This window comes from Branchiostoma belcheri, unplaced genomic scaffold (assembly GCF_001625305.1).
Source record: "Branchiostoma belcheri isolate BF01 breed outbred unplaced genomic scaffold, Haploidv18h27 scaffold19, whole genome shotgun sequence".
Taxonomy (NCBI): domain Eukaryota; kingdom Metazoa; phylum Chordata; class Leptocardii; order Amphioxiformes; family Branchiostomatidae; genus Branchiostoma; species Branchiostoma belcheri.
In genome coordinates, this window is record NW_017803379.1 from 3,388,534 (window position 1) to 3,408,054 (window position 19,521).

At 43.4% G+C, this 19,521-nt stretch overlaps 3 protein-coding genes and 1 non-coding gene across 6 annotated transcripts in view; 3 read left to right on the plus strand and 1 right to left on the minus strand.

Annotated features, from left to right (window-relative positions):
• Positions 1-429, minus strand: part of LOC109467826 (N(4)-(Beta-N-acetylglucosaminyl)-L-asparaginase-like) — a 5,386-nt gene extending 4,957 nt beyond the window's left edge. Inside the window, exon 1 of the mRNA XM_019765903.1 lies at positions 294-429. Coding sequence (XP_019621462.1) covers positions 294-423 — 130 coding nt within the window. The 5' untranslated portion in view covers positions 424-429. The remainder of the gene's footprint in view (positions 1-293) is intronic.
• Positions 430-646: 217 nt separating this feature from the next.
• Positions 647-718, plus strand: Trnae-uuc. The gene has a single exon. It is a non-coding gene; the product is annotated as a tRNA-Glu (tRNA).
• Positions 719-1,254: 536 nt separating this feature from the next.
• Positions 1,255-6,060, plus strand: LOC109467828 (uronyl 2-sulfotransferase-like). Of its 3 annotated transcripts, none has more exons than XM_019765908.1 (8): positions 1,255-1,376; positions 3,073-3,180; positions 3,502-3,761; positions 3,980-4,059; positions 4,376-4,514; positions 4,837-4,940; positions 5,221-5,378; positions 5,693-6,060. In XM_019765908.1, the coding sequence occupies exons 2-8, from the start codon at positions 3,087-3,089 to the stop codon at positions 5,851-5,853; spliced, it is 996 nt and encodes a 331-aa protein (XP_019621467.1). In that variant the 5' UTR covers positions 1,255-1,376; positions 3,073-3,086; the 3' UTR covers positions 5,854-6,060. The 3 variants fall into 3 exon arrangements, with proteins under 3 accessions (XP_019621467.1, XP_019621465.1, XP_019621466.1); XM_019765906.1 differs by lacking the exon at positions 1,255-1,376 and adding an exon at positions 2,142-2,378; XM_019765907.1 differs by lacking the exon at positions 1,255-1,376 and adding an exon at positions 2,142-2,369 and having other exon boundaries at positions 3,071-3,180.
• Positions 6,061-6,937: 877 nt separating this feature from the next.
• On the plus strand, positions 6,938-19,479 carry LOC109467774 (the record flags this gene model as incomplete). Its single annotated transcript, XM_019765825.1, has 19 exons — positions 6,938-7,107; positions 9,310-9,430; positions 9,611-9,690; positions 10,158-10,308; positions 10,711-10,814; positions 11,256-11,413; positions 13,451-13,704; positions 13,932-14,011; positions 14,231-14,381; positions 14,595-14,698; positions 14,839-14,996; positions 15,478-15,636; positions 15,933-16,193; positions 16,928-17,139; positions 17,332-17,411; positions 17,677-17,818; positions 18,240-18,343; positions 18,493-18,656; positions 18,998-19,479. Coding segments are annotated over 19 exons (2,814 nt in total), but the record flags the coding sequence as incomplete, so codon positions are not given.
• Between the last annotated feature and the right edge of the window lie 42 nt (positions 19,480-19,521).

The window sequence follows — 19,521 nt, forward strand, 5'->3', positions numbered from 1 at the left end:
AACTTCCCAAACACACCACGTTCAACGGGCAACCTCAGTTACGTAGACGTAGACACTAAAATCATACCCATCTCTCGCAAAGCAAATAGCGGCCGGCGAAATGCTAGTAACACGTGCACTGTGATCATAGAGTGATTCCACATGGTTGTAGAAGTGGTGGTAAATGTCATAACTTAAAGTGGACATAATTTTGTCAGATATAGCTACACTTGACATGTGACCGCCCCCCTCCCCCATTGACCTTCAAAGTTTCTCCCCTAGGTTACTTTTCACTGCATGTATCGACAATATACCTTTCTCTGTGGCGTTCATGAATCCCCAGGTATTGATAACCAGGGGAACGAAGGTTTTCTGGGCCCCAGTCTCCCCGAAACAAGCAGCAAGACATGTCACGAGCAACAAAACACACTTTCGCGCCGCCATTTTGAATCATATGACGAATCACGTGATCCCGAATGGAACTGTACGAGAACGCTATTTTACTCCCTTTTGTGGTTTCTTTAACTCCAAATTCCAGATATCATAACTCAGATATCAGTTAGGTAGCAATGTAAAGCAGTTATCATGTCAAAATAAAAACTCTGGAAAGGGGCAAATCGGTTTGTTTAGGTACAATACTGTATGTTTCACGAAAGCTATCATGTCCTCCCATGTGGTCTAGTGGTTAGGATTTGTGGCTTTCACCCACACGGCCCGGGTTCGATTCCCGGCATGGGAAACTGAAGTTTTTGTCATTTTTTTTAAATCTTATCTACAACATTTTCTTCTGCTACTTGCCGAATGTGCACTTTTGGGATTTCTGTCACAACAGTTTTTTTTTTCAAATTCATGAACCATTTTTCTCTTCCGATTTAACGTTATATGGGCACCTCCGCATATGCTACAATATGTTGTATATAGGTAATGGTTATAAACAAAACAAATCTTACCATGTTACGTTTTCATTATCTGCATCTGTATCTCTGTATAGCCGGTATAACCGCCTTTCAGCGTAACACATCAGCTTCGCAGGCACGCGGCGCGGCGGCAGCTGACTATATTACACCGATCGACTTGTTACACCTACTACTACCTTGAACTTCTAACTCTAGACATTGTTGTCATTGTTAACTTGCCCATTGAATTCATTTGAGTTTGTTTAAACTGGACTTCACAAATTAGATTTACTCTACAAAAGGGTGCACAACTTCTTTCTAATGACAAGCTAACATGATCCTGGGCAGCCATGTCGCTTTACGTATACGCATGGTCTCTTCCAATAGACCGAGGGTCCTAGGCTCTGTCGTTATGTAAGAAACTGTTGGGTTACTGTAAGACGTTTTCTGGTCAGTACGGTGCACGGGTTCCCCTCCTGATCCTAGCCGGGTCAGTACAAAGTGAGTACTCAGGACAGGTTGAGATGGTGATCATCTGTTCCATATTTTATAATCTCCAAGCAGATCCCTTTCGGTGAAGACAGAGGAGTTTGCATGCACGGCCCCACTCCGTGCAAATTAAACTCCTCTGGCTAATGGATTCTGTCTTGCCACCGAAAGGGATCTTCTTGGAGATTATTCCATTAGACATTACCGGCATAATGATTTAAATCCCTAAGAACAACAACGCAGGTAGGTACAAATGTAGCTTACTGGTTCGTTTCTATTTTTCACCTAGTCGCATCTGAAAGAAGCATAGAACGAGTGATGTAATGTAGAAAGATACCGAGGCTATACTTCTACAGGTACTTGGGGATCATGGTCACCTAACGTAGCAATGTTTGTATTTGTTACTACTGTATCTTCACGCATACAGCCCATCCAAAGCTTAGGCACTCTGATATTCGGCCTTCGTTGCCGGTCTTTTTCAAACAGGTGGCTCTGAAATACTCTCCAAGCAGATGTAGGTGGGAAAGATTGTGACCTTTCTCTCATATGCCCTGTTTTATGTCGCTACTCTGTTGGTGTACCAGTAGCGACAGAAAATGGGTCATATAATAGAATGGTAACAATCTTCCCCACCAACCTCTGCTTGGAGAGTAGCTCTGAAAAAAACGACTACAAGCAAAGACCTATTTACATAATTCAGACTAGCTGTGAGGGACCGTGTGTCCGCCCCCTGTGCCTGTGGGAATGGTATCACCGTGTTGTGGGTCAGCTGTAACAATAGACGACTACAAGATTACCTGGACCACGAAGCACACCGTTTAGGTCAGAATTTGTGCTTGTTCGCGTGTGTTTTCCCTTCTTCGAAGTTAACGCATAGACGCATAAACGAACATGGACGTCAGCTTGGAAGAGACATCGATGTGGTGCTTCTAACTGTCTTGTAATGATTGACGTTCTCCGTTATGTTTGACGCAGGCTGAGCGGGTTAAGAAGCGTAACACTTACACTACACAGGTAAGGTTACAAGGGTGGTCCGTTGTATCAGCATTGCTATTACTGTTGCTAAGTCCATGTCAGAACTAGGAGGGACTCTGAAAAATGTATACTTTATACTATATTTAAAGGAGCAGAGGTAAGTCAGTAGCCTCTACGGGGCTTCAGAAGCGGCTAGAAAAAGAGTAGAAATTGGCCACATAGACTGACAACATGCCAGCCCGGGGAGTTGGTCCGATCAGAACGGCAAACTGTATTCCTTTAGTGGACCAACTCCCCTATACACGATCTCTCCTTTTCCCAGCCGGCTCTAGAGGCCAGTACTTCACTACCTACGCCACCTGTACCACCAGAAGGCGTAACGTATTTTTGATCGGCATACCGTTTGTTTACCAACACGGTTTCAAAATGTATGGCGTCTTTTGTCAGAGTGTTTTCTTGGATCATAGACTTTCAATGCATAGTACTGACACGCTTTGATGGTCTTGTTTTTTTACGTTTATCAGTCGTTCGTTAAGTGTGTGTCTTCCTAGCGTTAACGATGCCGAATGGCTTGTAAGGCCAAATTAGGCAGCTTGGAACACGTGCTAAACTACGTTCAGCGGAAAGACGTACAAGACCAAAACGCTATGACACGGAGGGTAGCAACAGACACGCCTTTTCTACCTCACTAGGGCAACATGACCTACTACCGCTAATCATACGTTACTATTAGTCTACTAGGGAAACATGAAGTCTGCAGCGACGGTCAGTGTGCCACTCTTGGTGATCTGTTTCTTCGCGGGGATGTGGACTACAGGAGTGTACTACAATTATTACACAGGTACTGACCATGATTCCTAGATCCTGGGATCCCATGCACAAAATCTACTTTATAAAAGAGGTAGTCGTTGTCAGAAAAAAATGTGGTGTCAGGGGGGTACTTCCGGACTCAACCATGTCATCTATGTGTATAAAACGCCGCATAATACTAGTTCTGTTAGTTTATTGGTGACGTTGAACGGAAGAGTGGTTGATGTCACTCGAATCGTCGTAATTCATCCAATAGTAGAGTTTGAATTGTCCATGCATGAGTATTGTTTACCTAGATGTCTAACATTCACCAACGGATTCAATAGTACAAATGGTTTTCTAATTCTTACAGAAGCGGTGAACGAAGGAATCCCTGCGCCACAGATGAAATGGAGCCACAGTCAGGTCCGGATCACACCCCAGGAGGGACTGGACGTCTGGGCGAGACGTAACCATAGTTACAGTGACGTCACGAAAGTCCTCTACAACAGGCTGCCGAAGTGCGGGAGTAACACCATGAAAGTCCTCATCAGAGAGCTGCAGACTAGAAACCGGTTTCAGTTCTTTGAAGACAAGGATTACGGAATAAAAGCTCTCCCTAAAAAGCTTTTGGTGAGTTGAGTTTTCCAAGCACTTTTTTTGCTCTGGACGAGATTATATGGACCAGGTAGACACATTCATTCTAATCCTACGATATTAGAAAACCAGTATTTGATAAACTGGTCATTTTCAGCGACTTTTACCATAAAATTGAATACTATCCGAGAAATGGATTGATTTGAGATGTTTACTTGCCGTTTGTTGCTAATGTTACATGTCTGTGACTTCAGCGCGAGTTTGTAAAAATGGTCGACCAGCTCCCGAGACCGTCCATTTACGAAAAGCACATTTACTACGTGGACTTTCAGAAGTGAGTATCGTCCTCTGTCAGAAATTAGAACTGGGCACTTCATTACTCAGTTGGCAGCCCAAACTAAATGTTTTCTTTTGTTTTCAACCCTTTACTGGTTGTCATTAGCCTGGATGCCATCCTATTCTTATGCCGGGGCTCCCATACTCGTACTCTCTCCCTAACAACTTTGTTTGGGAGTGAGTGTGGGTGACCCGGCATACAAATAGGATGGTACCCAGGCTAGGTTCCATTCCTTTTCATCCACATTTTAATCCCTTAGTGAATAATGAAAAAGATATTAAAACCGTTACTGAGTTTTCTTTCCTTCTTCTAGGTTTGGGTTGCAGCAGCCGGCGTACATTAACCTGGTCCGGGACCCGTTAGAACGGCGGATCTCTGGCTACTACTACATGCGGTTTGGACGGATTGAAGGCAACCAAAAACAGAAGCGAACGCACGAGGAGAAATCACAGGTCTCTGAAGTACTTAAGAATTATATAAGTGACAGATACAGATACAGATGCACATGATAATCAGAGTGGCCACGAGAATGGCTTCGGGGAAGGGGGTAAGCAGCAAACTGCACCCTTAAGCGGACCAAATCCCCTGGCATCTGATATCTGTCTATTTGATCAATATTTCTAGTCTTTCCAGCTCTTCTGAAGTCTGATAGAAGTTAATCTTTAATAACCATTGATAGCTTTTAGTTAGTTTAGTCAACATTGTCATTATCATAGGCGGCAAAACCATTTGTGAATATTGTCCAGGTTTGCTCACCTTTTTTTTCTTTTCTAGACGTTTGATGACTGTGTACTAAACGACCTGTGGGAGTGTGACGAGTTTGGACCGAAAACTTTTACGATGACGCAGTTCTTTTGTGGGCAAGAATCTATATGCATGTAGGTATGGTTGTGTACACGTGAGGGTGTTTTCCTATGTTTGACATCAGTTTTTATGTAGTGGCACGTGGTAGAGAACCAGTTGGAAGTCTCTTGCTTTGGACTTCTGACACGAAGATAATTATTAGTACTTCGTCCAATCTCAACACGTAAACACGTAGTGTAAATGGCTATACCAAGCGTACATGTAGCTATAGGTTGTAGCGATAGCTAAGCAATGTGCTCGCCATAGTTTCATAGGTTATGATTTGGTAGAATAAGAAATCACTATTCGTTCTAGGGAGCCTTCCCAAATGGCAGTGGAAACAGCTAAAGAGAACATCAGGCGGCACTACGCTGTGGTCGGGGTACTGGAGGAGTTCAGCAGCTTCCTGAAGGTCCTGGAGGGGGTCATGCCGCAGTTCTTCCGCGGAGCTCATGACACGTGGCGGGAAATTGGTAGGTAGCAGTATGTCATACACTCGACGACTCGTACCAATTCCCAAACAATCGACTTAATCCATGCATGCGAGGATAAGGAGAATTAACAGCTGATGATTTCTTGCGAAAGACCAGTGACACAATAATACACGAGGAGTGTCTTTTATGAATTTCAATTGCATATTTTGACAGTGACTCTTCATGCTGCCTAACCATTACATTTAGAAACGTATTCTTTCTTTGTGTATGTATGTATGTATGTATGTATTTATCCTGTACGTTTGTGGCATAGTCTTATCGTTGTGACGGAATATTTTGTTTGAATGTTGCAGAGTCGAAGCAGATGGAACACCAGAAAACGGCAATAAAGATTCCTCCTTCTGAAAAGGCCCGAGAAATCATGAGACAAAGATTGCACCTGGACTATCAAGTGTACGACTTTATAAAGGAGAGATTCCACATGCAGAAAACACAACTAGGAATAGAGGACTGAGCAATGAAAGATACTTCAAATATGTGCAAGTCCGTCCAGGTTGTACAACTTTAGTCAGTGTGGTCTGTACATTCATGCTTTTTAACTCTCTGTTATCGCAATATGTGCGTCTTGTCCTTAATGTTTATGCAAATGCAATTTATTCTCTTGTTGTGACATGTACGTAAACCAGTGTGTATATATGTATAATAAAGATCTTCATCCATTCAATAAAGCTTGTTTATTTCGTCAGAATTAAGAAACAGACTCTGCCTAAGCTGCAGAGGGGTTTAACAATTGGTACATGTACTGTATGTGGCTTCTTGGCCACTGCTTGCATCCTGAATGTTCTATGTAATGGTTACTATTGTCAGCTCGGTTTAGTGAAAAAGCCCAATCCTCATATCATCAGTATACACCGTCTGAATTCGAAGCTTTGAATGCGTGGACTTCTAACACTGACACAGAGGTATGGGTATACGCATAGCGATTTTGCACGGATATAGCCAGGGGCTTTTCCTCCAAGGTCATCTGAGGTCAGCTTGAAGTTGGTGTCATGGCCGACCCAGGTTTGGGACATGCGAAAGTAAAAATAGAAGCCGTAAACCCGTAGAGCACGAGGCTTCCCTCCTCCTCCCTCCTCGTGTTTCTTGTCGCTGACACGCAGCGATTCGCCCGAGACTAAATAAACAGTTTAGCCAGGCGCGCTTCATATATATCATCGCCCGGTACTGAAGTCATCACATGTTAAACGGCGTGTCCCATGGGACCACACCACACGCCCCCGTCTTTCCCCTCTTGTACTCCTGATGAGAAAAGCATTGGAGTGAAGTCTCAATAGCATCTATCAGGCTTCGGGAAGCGACTGGAAAGAGTGGCAATAGGCCCAATAAACAGCATGCCATGCATGGGAGTTGGCCCACCAAGGAGTACACATTTCGGAAGGTGGCATATTAATAGCGGACGTCGACCAACCCTGGGATGTTATCTGTTTATTTGGCCAATTTCCACTCTTTCTAGCTGCTTCCAACGCGTCTGGTAGAGGCTAAAGTCTCTATCCTTCCTTTTAATATAGATCGGGGGTTTGGAGGGATAGAAATAACGTTTTGGGCAAGATATTGGGAGATATTTGCGAGACTCCGAGAGACCCTCCCTGTGTAAGTATTGTGCCGTCCCTTATACAGAAAACACAAATCCATACGTCACGAGACGTGAGGACATGTTTGCCATGGACCGGGCCGGGAGAGTTTGCAGGGCCTGCCACCCGTATCATAGGTGGGTTTGTAGGAGAGATTTGGGAGCAGTATTTACATACCTGAAATGCACCAGAAGACGTTATCAACTAAAAGGTACCCAAATTAGGATGTTTATCCTTGAACTCATTGCTCACCGCCAACGGCGATTAGTTAGAAATCTTTAAGACGTGACTTGTAGTTTGATCCTAAGGGCACTTTTGTAATGGTCTTTAATCGATGTAGCGTAGTTTTCAGGAAGTAGGGCAGTTGTATATATGAGGCTGAACTAGTTTCTCAGCGCTCTGCGGTTGGATTACAGATTCTCCAAGCGTAGCGTAGCAGACGCGCCCTGTCAAGCCGTACTACATATCGGGGGACGAACATGAAGTCGGCAGCGGTGGTCTTACCGTTCACCGCGCTCTGTCTGTGTGTCGGGGTGTGGACTACCGGGCTGTTCAACGCCTGTTACAGAGGTATGACTTCACCGTTCAATAAGCTTATCATATCTTCATCAACAGGCCAATACAGAGCCTCATAGCTCAGCTGTCAGGCATGGTAAACAGAAGACAATGGCCCGAATTCTTTACGACTCTAGCAGTGCACTTGTACTTGAAGAGGCACGTACGCTGCATGTGACAAGGTTGTTTTCAATAACTCTGACTTCGGTATGCGTAGGAGACTAACCTATAAATGCCGAAGTTCAGCCCCATACAGCGACTTGGTGTGAGGTCATAAACTTTACCGAAGCCGGTTCACAATTAAGTCCGTTCCCGTTCCAAGTGCTTACATCTGGTATGAGTTGGCCTTAAGGCCCACAAGTACGTTTTGCCGGATTCTCTGACAGTTGGCGGACATGACACATGACAGGGCGTGTTTTTGATTACAATACTCTGGCAATACAATTGCACAAATGCTACTTGAAGTCTTAATAGTCAAGTTTGTCTAGAATATTTCGCAATCGTCAGTCTTTGACTCCACTGTAACTCTATCATGGCCCCTCTTTCTTCTTAGCCTTTCTTTCGTTCGTTCTTTTCCCTTCCTTTCTGCCTTGCCTTCCATTGTTTATTCAAGTCACGCCCCCATATTTAGGCTCAACTCTTGTCATGTTCCCCAAATTCGAAAATGTACATTTTGTGAAACGTCGTTTAGTACGAAGGTGCGAACGTTTTCTAAAACCAAAATGCCACAGTTTTGTTGAGTTGTTAAACTGAGCCAACCATGTTTTTCAATGGAGTTATGATGTGACCGTTCTCTACATGCATATGGAACGGACGGCTTACAATGTCCTCTTTGAAATACCGAGGCTCCTTCCAGCAGCGCACGAAATCAGGGGTCAGAACTAGTCTCCACCAGACTAACAACGCGGCTTCAAAAACAGCAGCAAAGTTTAGTCAAATAGGGAGAATAATTGGCCGGTGGAGTTCGGCCACCGTAGAGTTGATTTGCCTTCGGAGTGGAAAATTAACCCTCCCGCGGACTGACCCTCCCGGCCAATTATCCCCTTTTTGCCAAATTCTATAATCCGTACTCCCATAGGAAGGCCTGGCGGAGGCTAGGGAAGAGTACGGGCTAGACTGGGAGTCGAACCACTGACCCTGTGGTCCGGAAGCGGGATTACCCGGCAGCTAGCCCACGACACGCTAGCTACACCTGCATTGACCCGATCTCCTAATGTCGGTCTCAGTATGGATATTCTTCGTAACTTGAAAACGACAACATAGAAATCAAAGAAAGATGAAGAACATTGTAATCCTAGTAATGATACAAGTCGAGGCCAGACGTGCAGTACGACAAAGGGAGAAAGGGTTCGTCATATAGACTCTTCCACGTATACAATGTGGCCCGTGTAATGATAACATATATGCTTCTCTGGCCTACTGCCATTTCAGGGGAGTTAGCCGGCCATAGGCATAGCCTGTGGAACTTGCCTGCACCAGACATTTGCAGGCTGAATAAATAGTAGAAATTGACCTGCAGGCAACCTCTATGGCCGGCTAACTCCCCTTGGCCAGTTACATTCCTTTTTAGGCCAATTTCTACTATTTATCCAGCCTGCAAAGGAGTCTGGTGAGGACTAGTCATTTCCACTTGTTTCAGAAGTCGTAGATGAAAGGCTGCCAGCGCCAAAACAAAACTGGACCGTCAAACGTCGCCAGGAGCCGGGACTACACCGAGACGACGTGAGGGTCTGGGCGCGTCCCAGGCATAACTACTCTCACGTCAGCAAAGTCTTCTACAACAGGCTGCCCAAGTGCGGGAGCCGGGCCATGAAAGTACTCATCGCGCAGCTGGAGGAGAGGAACCACTTCAAGTTTTTTACCGACAAAAATCTTCACGCGAAGGCACTCAGTGGTGAACATTTGGTGAGTCGACCCTAGTTAAATCGTAAACAAATAAAAACCGTTATGTGCTGACTACACACTTATTTCAACAGATTCCATTTCGTGTGCTTGTAATTTATGTCTATAAACACAAAATGTACAAATACATGCATGATATTTAGTAGACACAGTCTTGTTTTTGTGACTTTCCCCATGCATCAGCTTCGGTTTGCACAGATGATAGACAAGCTACCGCTTCCATCCATTTACGAGAAACACACCTACTTCATCGACTTTCCATTGTAAGTATTCTGGTCCTTGCACTGAGACTTCATTTATCAGAGTCCTCCTAGCCTTTAAGGAGGGGGGGGGGTCAAGATAAGTTTTATTATTCAGCAGGAAAAACGTAAAAACACATGTTCAGTAACTTGTGTCAAGATATAACCACTCCATTTTATCAAAACTTATAGCCTCTACCAGGCTTCGCGATCGTCAAGCGGCTGGAATGAGTAGAAACTGGCCAAATAGACAGATAACATGCCAGGAAAGTTCGTCCGCTAAAGGGGTACAGTTCGTCAACTCCCCTGGCATTATACCTGTCTATTTTGCCAGTTTCTACTCCTTCCAGTCGTTTCCCGAAGCCTGGTAGAGGCTATCAGAATTGCACTTCATCATTTCCTGTCATGCCGCTTGTTATCGTAAGGGGGTGCTTCATGCGATGCATTTGGCAAAGGAAAACGTTCAATGACATGTTCCCCTCTCCCTTTAGGTTGGATGCGAAACAGCCGATCTACATAAACCTGGTCAGGGACCCCATAGAGAGACGAGTGTCTGCCTACTACTTCCTCCGGTACGGGCGGTACGGGAACGACTTTTCTCCCATCCTGAAGCTGAGACGAACGGAAGAACAGAGGAACCAGGTTTGGGAAACCTTCTGACGGTTGTGTAGAAGCTGTTTTCGTCTTCTGAAGTTTTGTCTGGACTGAATCCATGAGTGAAAGCATAGTCTGTATGATAAACTTGGACGTACCCTGTCCGAGATGTTGATATCTCTCATCCGCGTTGGGAATTCAAAAGTAAACGATATAGTGTGTATGAAGCGAGTCTCAATTCAAATGCTCAGCACGGGTCAAGGGCATATTTTATTCATACCAACAGTGCTAATATTAATAACCCCTGGAATTCGCTGGCTGGCTTGCTGGCTTTATCCAAGGACATTATACTACAATGTCCTTGCTTTATCATATAATATGTGAAGAATCCTCTAGGAGTTGGATACATATGTCTCTACCGCAATTCATCTTATTTGCTTGTATTTGCAGACATTTGACTACTGTGTCGTCAACAACTTGCATGAGTGCAGCGCCACCGAACCCAACAGCTTCATACTGACGCAGTACTTCTGTGGACAAAGTACAATATGCTCGTGAGTGTCTAGAGACATGTAATCTTGACAAAGACCTCGTACATTATATATAGCAGCATTTACAAAATAGCAGAGGGAAAGAATCAAGAGGACTTGAAAGGTAACATTTGCAAAGCCAAAGCAAATGCATCATGTTTACCTTCACATGGTTTAGCCTAACAAAGTGCTGCTCTGTTTATTCTTACTCAAACGCATTCATATGACATGGTGACCAGCCATCCAACTCTGTCCTGCAACTTGCAACTTAATGTAACTCAACACCACAGTGTTTCTACTACAGCATCAGTTACCATGGTGACAGCCGCCTGGTTCACGTCACTGACCTAACGTGTTTGGAGAACAACAAGAAGAAACAGAGCAACAAGATTTTCCTTCTGCGAAGGTAAACATAATTAGCACCTAGTCCCCTGTATTGTGATGCTGACTATAAATATTTCTTAGGAAACCTTCGCAGGCGGCTGTTGAAGTGGCGAAGGAGAACATCCGGCGGCACTACGCTGTGGTCGGGGTACTGGAGGAGTTCAGCAGCTTCCTGAAGGTCCTGGAGGTGGTCATGCCGCAGTTCTTCCGCGGAGCTCTTACGGAGTGGAAACAAATCGGTACGTACGTCGTTGAAGCAAATTTCTTCGGGGAGAAGGCGCTATATTAGTTGGCCATCGGTGTGTACTATGTACAACGCAATCCTATTCAGGTCCCACCCCATGGCCAGTATTGTATACATTCAAAGTATAAGTACAGTAAGTATAATTCACTAACACTGTACTTAATATAAGAACAACTTGATGTAAGAACAATTAAGATGTAAGGACTCCAATTAAAGCACTTGTCCATTGTGTGATGATATAGATACAGTTATAATTAGCACATTGTAGTAGATGAAGAGCTTTGTACACATCGTTCCATCTATGACACATTTATACTTGAATATTGCAGAGTCAAGTCAAGTACCATATCAGAAGACGAACAATAAGATACCCCCCTCTAAGAAGACCCAACAAATCCTGAGACAGAGATTGTCCCTGGACTACCAAGTGTACGACTTTATTCTGGAGAGATTCCACATCCAGAAGAAACAACTCGGGATCAAGGACTGATTCATCTGATGAGATTGGGGACGCTCCTAGGATGGGGGTCACTGTATGAAAGACATACTCACATTCCAACATGTCTATTTCTTACTGTGTAAGACGTATCTGCGTTATATCGGTATCATTCCCCCAGAAATGACTACAAAAGAAGGACATAATTTCTGTCCATCAATGCTCGATGTACATGATCTATCAGGGAAAGTCAGCCTTGCGTATGTCCCCATGTAGTATTTTGCTCTTTTCCTTGCTTTTCTTGTATGATAGAACCCATTTTATTTTGTCAACGCTCCAGATAATCCGCTAGGTTGCTGTTAGCTTTTCACGTTTATTTTCCGATATGACATAGTCGTATACCGAGCAACCCCTTTACGTGCGCTACATAATTAACAAACAGCGTGAATAAGAATTCAAAGTGTTTTACCTCTCAGGAAGTTGTGTGTTATAAAATTTGACTGGAATTGATAAGCAGGAATTCACACCATCTCAAAAACAAGATGTGCTGTTTCACTATCGCCAATCTTACGTGTCAGAGGTTGCCCGGCTTTGACCCTTCAATGATTAGTAAGAAAGTAGTAAGACAGGTTCCAGGCGCCATTCTGAAAACGTGCTTGTGTCTCAAATATGTCTGCATCACCGGATCAAAACAGTCTGGTCTGTACAATTATAGTACGAATCAGTCTAGATCGTCAAAAAAACCGTCTTCTGTCTGATTGAGGTATGTGACTGAATGTTTCAATCTATCGCGTTTTCTTTTCGTGTTGTTCGTTTGCCCTTGTTTTTATCGCTCGAAAAAAAATAATAAATGGGATTTGATAGTACATGTATTGGTTGCTGATCGGTGATTTTATGATCATTTCATTCCCGTATTGAGACGATAGGTAGACTCGGTTAAGTACTCGGTTATATATTGGGATTTGCAGACCGTTCTGTTATGCAGGTGAACGGAGCAGTCGTGTGAAAACATCAAAATGGCAACATTCCAGGTGGCCAGGCCTTTACTGTCCTTTGTCGCCCTTTCTGTATTGATTACACTGTGGACGATAACATATCTCCATTGCAACTTTAAGCTAGGTATGCGTCCTAAGCTACTATAGATTGCAATTGATGTTTGTGTTTTGTGTGTGTGTGTGTGTGTGTGTGTGTGTGTGTGTGTGTGTGTGTGTGTGTGTGTGTGTGTGTGTGTGTGTGTGTGTGTGTGTGTGTGTGTGTGTGTGTGTGTGTGTGTGTGTGTTTGTGTGTGTGTGCTTGTGAGTGTGTGTGTGTTTGTGTGAGCTATGTGCGTGCGAGTGTGTGTGTGTGTGTTTGTGTGAGCTATGTGCGCGCGCGCGTGTGTGTGTTTGTGTGTGTGCGCGCGCGTGTGTGTGTACACGTGTGACTGTGTGTGTTTCAGGACTCGACTTCTTAGTAACAGGGCGCATTGTGTCTGTCAGCAATTTCCGCCCGTGACTTCTATTGATGTTTCATTAAAGATATCTCAACTGACAATTCGTTTTCCTATATTGGGTAGGAGTATGATAACCTAAGATCACTGTGAACCTTTAATACCAGGTTTTGGACACAAAGAGGGCCTAACACCGATACAACCACGGGCTGAACATGTCCAGGATAAGACAACATCGAGCCTCTGCCCATGTGTCAACCATAGCTACTCTACGGCTACTAAAGTCTTCTACAATAGAATGCCAAAGTCTGGAAGCAACACCGTCAAAATACTCATCAGAAAACTGAAAGACAGAAATGGCTACGACTTCTTTGAAGATCCAACCTATTTAGGACAATCAGTGCTTTATGGCAGAAACTTGGTGAGTAGAATTTCCTATGACATTTTCCTATAGAAAGTTCAGATTGTGATCAAACCTCTTCTTTCTACATGATCAAACTGTATAGTATGTAATATTTACATAAGGGTCACAGTTATACCCTTTCTCGTGCATGTGTCGCAAATAGGCCCTAGTAGCCTATACGCCTAGCCGGCTTTACGTGGCCTTGTTATGCTTTCACACACGTCAATTCTATCTTTCCTTTCCAGAGTAACTTCGCGCAAATGATCCACAAACTCCCAACGCCATCTATTTACGAGCACCACACTTTCTATGTAGACTTTCAACAGTAAGTATAAAAATTCTTCTATCTCTAGAAAACTTTCCAAAACCATATAGATCACTGACTGAAGTTGTCGGGTTCAGATTTGTATTGCCCTTAGGAAGGTGAGAGACGGTCACAAAAACATCGGCTTGTGAAACGCCTTTGGTTGTGAATAAAGAACGCTTTTATACAGTCCTTTCGTGATAATTCAATACTACTGATTTTTGCCTTCTGTCCTGGAAGGTTAGGGTTGCAGCAGCCCGCGTACATTAACCTGGTCCGGGACCCCATAGAACAGCGGATCTCCGGGTATTACTACATGCGGTTTGGACGAGATGGCCAAAACCTCACAGCCGAACACATGCAGAGAAGAACAGACGAAGAAAAATCACAGGTGTCACAGCTTCAGCAAAGACTACTTGATTTCATTCGTTTTCCCCATATGTCTCAGACAGTTTTGACACGTTAGAATGTCAACTATTTTCTAAACTTTTTTATGCCTACTTATGATTTCTCAAACTCCGGATCAAAGGAGTTATACCGTCATACGCGGAGAGCAGTCTGAATAGCAATCGCAGTACTAAACGTTCCTATGCTGTCATTCCAGACATTTGATGACTGTGTTTTTAACAACCTGTGGGAGTGCAATGACAAAAGTATCCGCTCATTTCTGCTGACAAGATTCTTCTGTGGACATGAAGCGATATGCCTGTAAGTGGGTATTTCATTTCCCCATGGTTGATGGCGTCATTACATTTACGCAAACTATATCTACTTCCCGGATGTTTGAAATCTCAGGTTTATTGTTACACAGTTGTTGGCAGTCATCATTAGAGTGAGTTTTATTTCAGGAAGCCTTCCCAGCTGGCAGTCGAGAAAGCTAAAGAGAACATCCGGCGGCACTACGCTGTGGTCGGGGTACTGGAGGACTTCAGCAGCTTCCTGAAGGTCCTGGAGGTGGTCATGCCGCAGTTCTTCCGCGGAGCTTATGAAACGTGGCGGGAAATCGGTAGGTAGTATTTAAGGATGTAGACGTAGAGCCGGTAGAGGTATTGGTAACGTTTGATGTAGTTGTATTGACGGTAAATGAATGAATATGTGTTGCAGATACAGATTGACATGTACATGTACATGTAGTATTGGAAATACAGTTAAAACCGCTCAAGAAGACCACTCAAAGGACAGATAAGATCTAGTCTATGTGGACAGGTGGTTGCTATTGATATGATTCTTAATGCTTGTGTTAGAATATATGTTTTATATGATGGGAAAAATTATCGAAGGGACCGGCAAAAAGGTTGTCCGGCACACTGGCCAGGTGGTTACTAGTACTAGTGCAAAAGCGTCGAATGTGGATGTAAAAGTTGATGTAGACCTTAGCGGGAGTACATTCCAAATAAGTAGTGTTATCACGTGTTATCATGTTCTATCCATTGTATGTGCGTTTCCTATGAAATTCTTTCAGTACTACTAGTATTTGACCATTTCAGAGTCGACTGAGAAGATCGAAGGGCTGAAAACGGCCAACAAGAGACCTGTTTCTGAGAAGGCGCGGGGGATAATGAGAGAAAGACTGAAGTTGGACTACCAAGTGTACCACTTTATAAGGGAGAGATTCCACATGCAGAAAACACAGTTGGGGATCGAGGATTGAGGAGGAGAAGAAACGAACTTAGTGCCAACAATGATGTCACCACTACTGCTACCTGACTAAGTGTTAATTTGCACAACCATAAGACCTCATTAGTATTGTCTTTTCTAACACATAATAGTATACGTTTCGACCTATGATATTTTATGGATTTTTTTAAAACATATTAAAACTACCACTCATACATGTTTTTGTACATATTATACTGTATTGTATTGTTTTGTATTGTATCATTGCAACTTATAAAGGTGTTGATACGTGGAGAATTCTAATAAACAAATAATCACAAATAAGAACATGTATCTCTTAATGTTGGGAAACATCCAGTAGTATCGCGTGGCAGAGGCTACCTCTTGTCTTGGAGATCGCCTACCGATAGGAACTGGAAATACCGGTTACACAGAGAAAGGACGTTCTGGCCCGCAGGCGCTGTGTCACCTGAACGGAACTACGTCACACAAATGAAGGCTGCTGGGGAAGTCAGGCTGTTCATCGCTCTCGTTGTTTTGACTGGATTATGGATCATACTGCAGCTGTATCATACTCCCAGACAAGGTATATGTACTAGTCTGTTCGGTTTAGAACAAGTTCTCAAGAAATCTTACTAAAATTACTTTGTATAAAGGTACAGGTAATGGGCAATGTAGTAATCCCTGGTGTACTCGGTTAGACAACAACAAGCCCTACTTCATACACCTGAGTAATACGTATTACGTACACATTCATTATGACCTCCATGACATGTCATGGAGGTTATTACCTTCGCCAAGAAGGTTATGTTTTCAGAAGCGTTTGTGTGTGTGTGTTGGTTTGTGCGTGTGTGCGTGCACATGTGTGTGTGTGTGTGTTTGTATGTGTGTTTGTTTGTGCGTGTGTGTGTGTGTGTGTGTGGTTTAGCACGATAACAAGATGGATTGTCATGAAACTTGGTTGAAGGTGGATAGGTCTTGACGAGACCTGGAAACGATTGGATTTTGAACCCTTTGGTGCTTTCCTAGATACTGCATCAGAAGTTCCGGTTTTTGATATCTCATGATCTAGACATGCTAGGGTCACAAAATTTGGATGGTACATAGCTCTTGGGCTAGGAAAGAAGTGACATGAATTTGGGCCCTCTGGCAGCTTGTCCTGGAAGGTCGACGTCTTCGTTAATTCAATAATATTAGGCTGCTCGGCTCAACTGTACACTGCAATAATCGGACAGTCGTCGGTCGTAAGGTAAAGATATCCTGATACGCTCTTTGCTTTATTTTGTGTCGACCCTAATGACTAGTTTTATCGGTTATCAGAATCTACAACTGAACGAACCCCGGCGCTACTGAAGCAGAAATCATTGGTAGACGCCAGACTCCGGGACAAACCTCTAGTATTCTACAACAGAGTGCCGAAGTGCGGAAGCAACTCCATGCTGATTCTGCTCAGGAAGCTAGCCAAGAAAAATCACTTCGCCTTTCACGAAGACAGGGTCTATGTGATAGAAACGTTCGAAGCGGATGAGTTGGTAAGTGGGATGTCATTTTCTGTCCTCTGAATGTTTTGTTGTCGTTTAGAAACATATAACGTTATTAGTAACAAGCTAGGGTAAGCAATTATTATAATTGGCATGATTATGTATTGATTGCAAGCTTTGGCACTCATCAAAAGTAACGTTTTTGTTACGTTTCTTACGTGTTTCCATCTTCAATTTTTGCAGCAAATCTATACAGAATTGGTCAACCGACTTCCGACTCCTTCTATCTACGAGAAGCAGATATTCTACATTGATTTTCGGAGGTGGGTATCAATTCATACACAACCGCCACCGCCAACGAAGAATCCTTCACGAACACCTCAAGCCAGACGATGGAAGTCCTAAAACTTCTTCCCTCTTTCATTAGACCAGCATTGCTCTGTACCCGTCCATCTTACAACTAAAGATGACAGACACAACAAGAAACTCACGTATGAAAAACACCCACTAAATGTTGATATCTAGTATTAGATGTCTACCTGGTTCGATTTTAGTGTTTACATAAATGCCCCCGGCCTCTTCTTACAGACACGGGTTCCAACAGCCTTTGTACATCAACCTGGTCAGGGAGCCTTTAGAAAGACGCGTGTCCTGGTACTACTATATACGCTTCGGACGGGTTTCTCACAGGGCACTACCGAGGAACTTCTCACAGCAGGAGATGGCGCAGGTTTGTTGTGTTAAGCGATACAGTTATGTTTATTGAAGTGTTATTACTTCCGGGTACGGATGTACATGTATTGTTATGGGTGGTAGAGTTGTGGGTTTGTGCGTCTGCTTGTCGAAGTAGTGTCAGGGTGGGAGGTGATTTTGACAGTTGATCGATAGAGAGGACAAGCCCGAAGGTGACTCAGTATGCGCGGGGTGGCAGTTAGTGGAGGAATTCAGGTGGTGTAATACCCGATTAGATAACATCATACAATCCCACCCACAGTTCCAATATATTTACGAAAACAAAAACACTGCAGGCCTGATGCTGAACTTGAAGGTCGCGAACACCGAAATGCCTCGTTATAAAAAAGAAGCACTTTTTTCAGTACATGTAATTCATTAACAGGTCTCATCCTGTAACTTGTCATTTCCATACACAGACATTCGATGAATGTGTCTTCAACAACGCATGGGAGTGCGACGCTCAGGGACAAGAGAGCTTTCTGATGACGAAGTATTTCTGCGGGCACGATTCGATTTGCAGGTAAAGTTACATATTGTTTGTCTGGCATAACAGGTAAAACGCCTTTAGGAGTAACACACAGGCTTTGTACAGTATTAAAGCACAAGCTACAACAATAAGAAGTATACATTCATACATAGTTGTCAACTCTCGGACTACTTGTCATCCAGGAAGCCTTGCCAGCTGGCAGTAGAGAAAGCCAAAGAGAACATCCGGCGGCACTACGCTGTGGTCGGGGTACTGGAGGAGTTCAGCAGCTTCCTGAAGGTCCTGGAGGGGGTCATGCCGCAGTTCTTCCGCGGAGCTCATGACACATGGAACAAAATAACCCAAGGTATGAAGCAGCATTTTTTAAACCCACATCATACAGAGACTTATCAAAGTTCAGGAAACACTACAGAAACATCATTCATGAGCCAGTAGTTGTGATGGCATACAACCCCTTCATTTCCTAAGAAATACTTTTATATGCTTTGAACTTTCTAGGGTGAGAAGGATCTTTTGACTAGATATAAGTGAATGCAATGACCAACACACACAGCACGGTGTAATTTTGCAATGCCATATTTTGTATGCATGCCTTGGCCATTCGTTCATCTGCTGATGAATTCAATATTGGGAAGGATACCATGACAATATAACATGATGCTGATTCCATAATTCACCATTTTTCAGACACAGAACTTCTGGAACAACAAAGAACTGTAAACAGATTCCCTCCATCTCTGAGAACTGGGAAAATCATGAGGGACAGACTGAAGTTGGACTACCAAGTGTACGACTTTATAAAGGAGAGATTCCACATGCAGAAAAAACAACTAGGAATAGAGGACTGAGCAATCATAGACACTTGGAATATGTGCAAATCATCAAATTCAAGTACAGCTAGGAATCAAGGACTGAGCAATGCTGAGATATATGCTGCTATTATAGTTATCCTTGGCTTTGCTCCCTAATACAACTGTGCAATTATGACTTCAACACTCATTAAATGCATGTTGAGCAGTGTGTTTATGCTATGATCTAATGCTCTGTGTGAGTTCAGTCTAGAAATTAGCATATATTAGATAGTCAATAACTTTTTTGTGGTCACAGTTTTAATATTCATATTTATACCATAACTATAATGTGCCAATAAAACATAATTATCTAATGTATGTCCTGTGTGGGTTAAGTTAAGTTTATCTTGAGCAGGTAGC

Coding starts and splice junctions, on each gene's coding strand:
- LOC109467828 (XM_019765908.1), top strand. CDS start 3,087: ATGAAGTCTGCAGCGACGGTCAGTGTGCCACTCTTGGTGATCTGTTTC. Junction 4,941..5,220: donor GGGCAAGAATCTATATGCAT/GTAGGTATGGTT, acceptor TATTCGTTCTAG/GGAGCCTTCCCAAATGGCAG. Junction 5,379..5,692: donor TGACACGTGGCGGGAAATTG/GTAGGTAGCAGT, acceptor TGAATGTTGCAG/AGTCGAAGCAGATGGAACAC.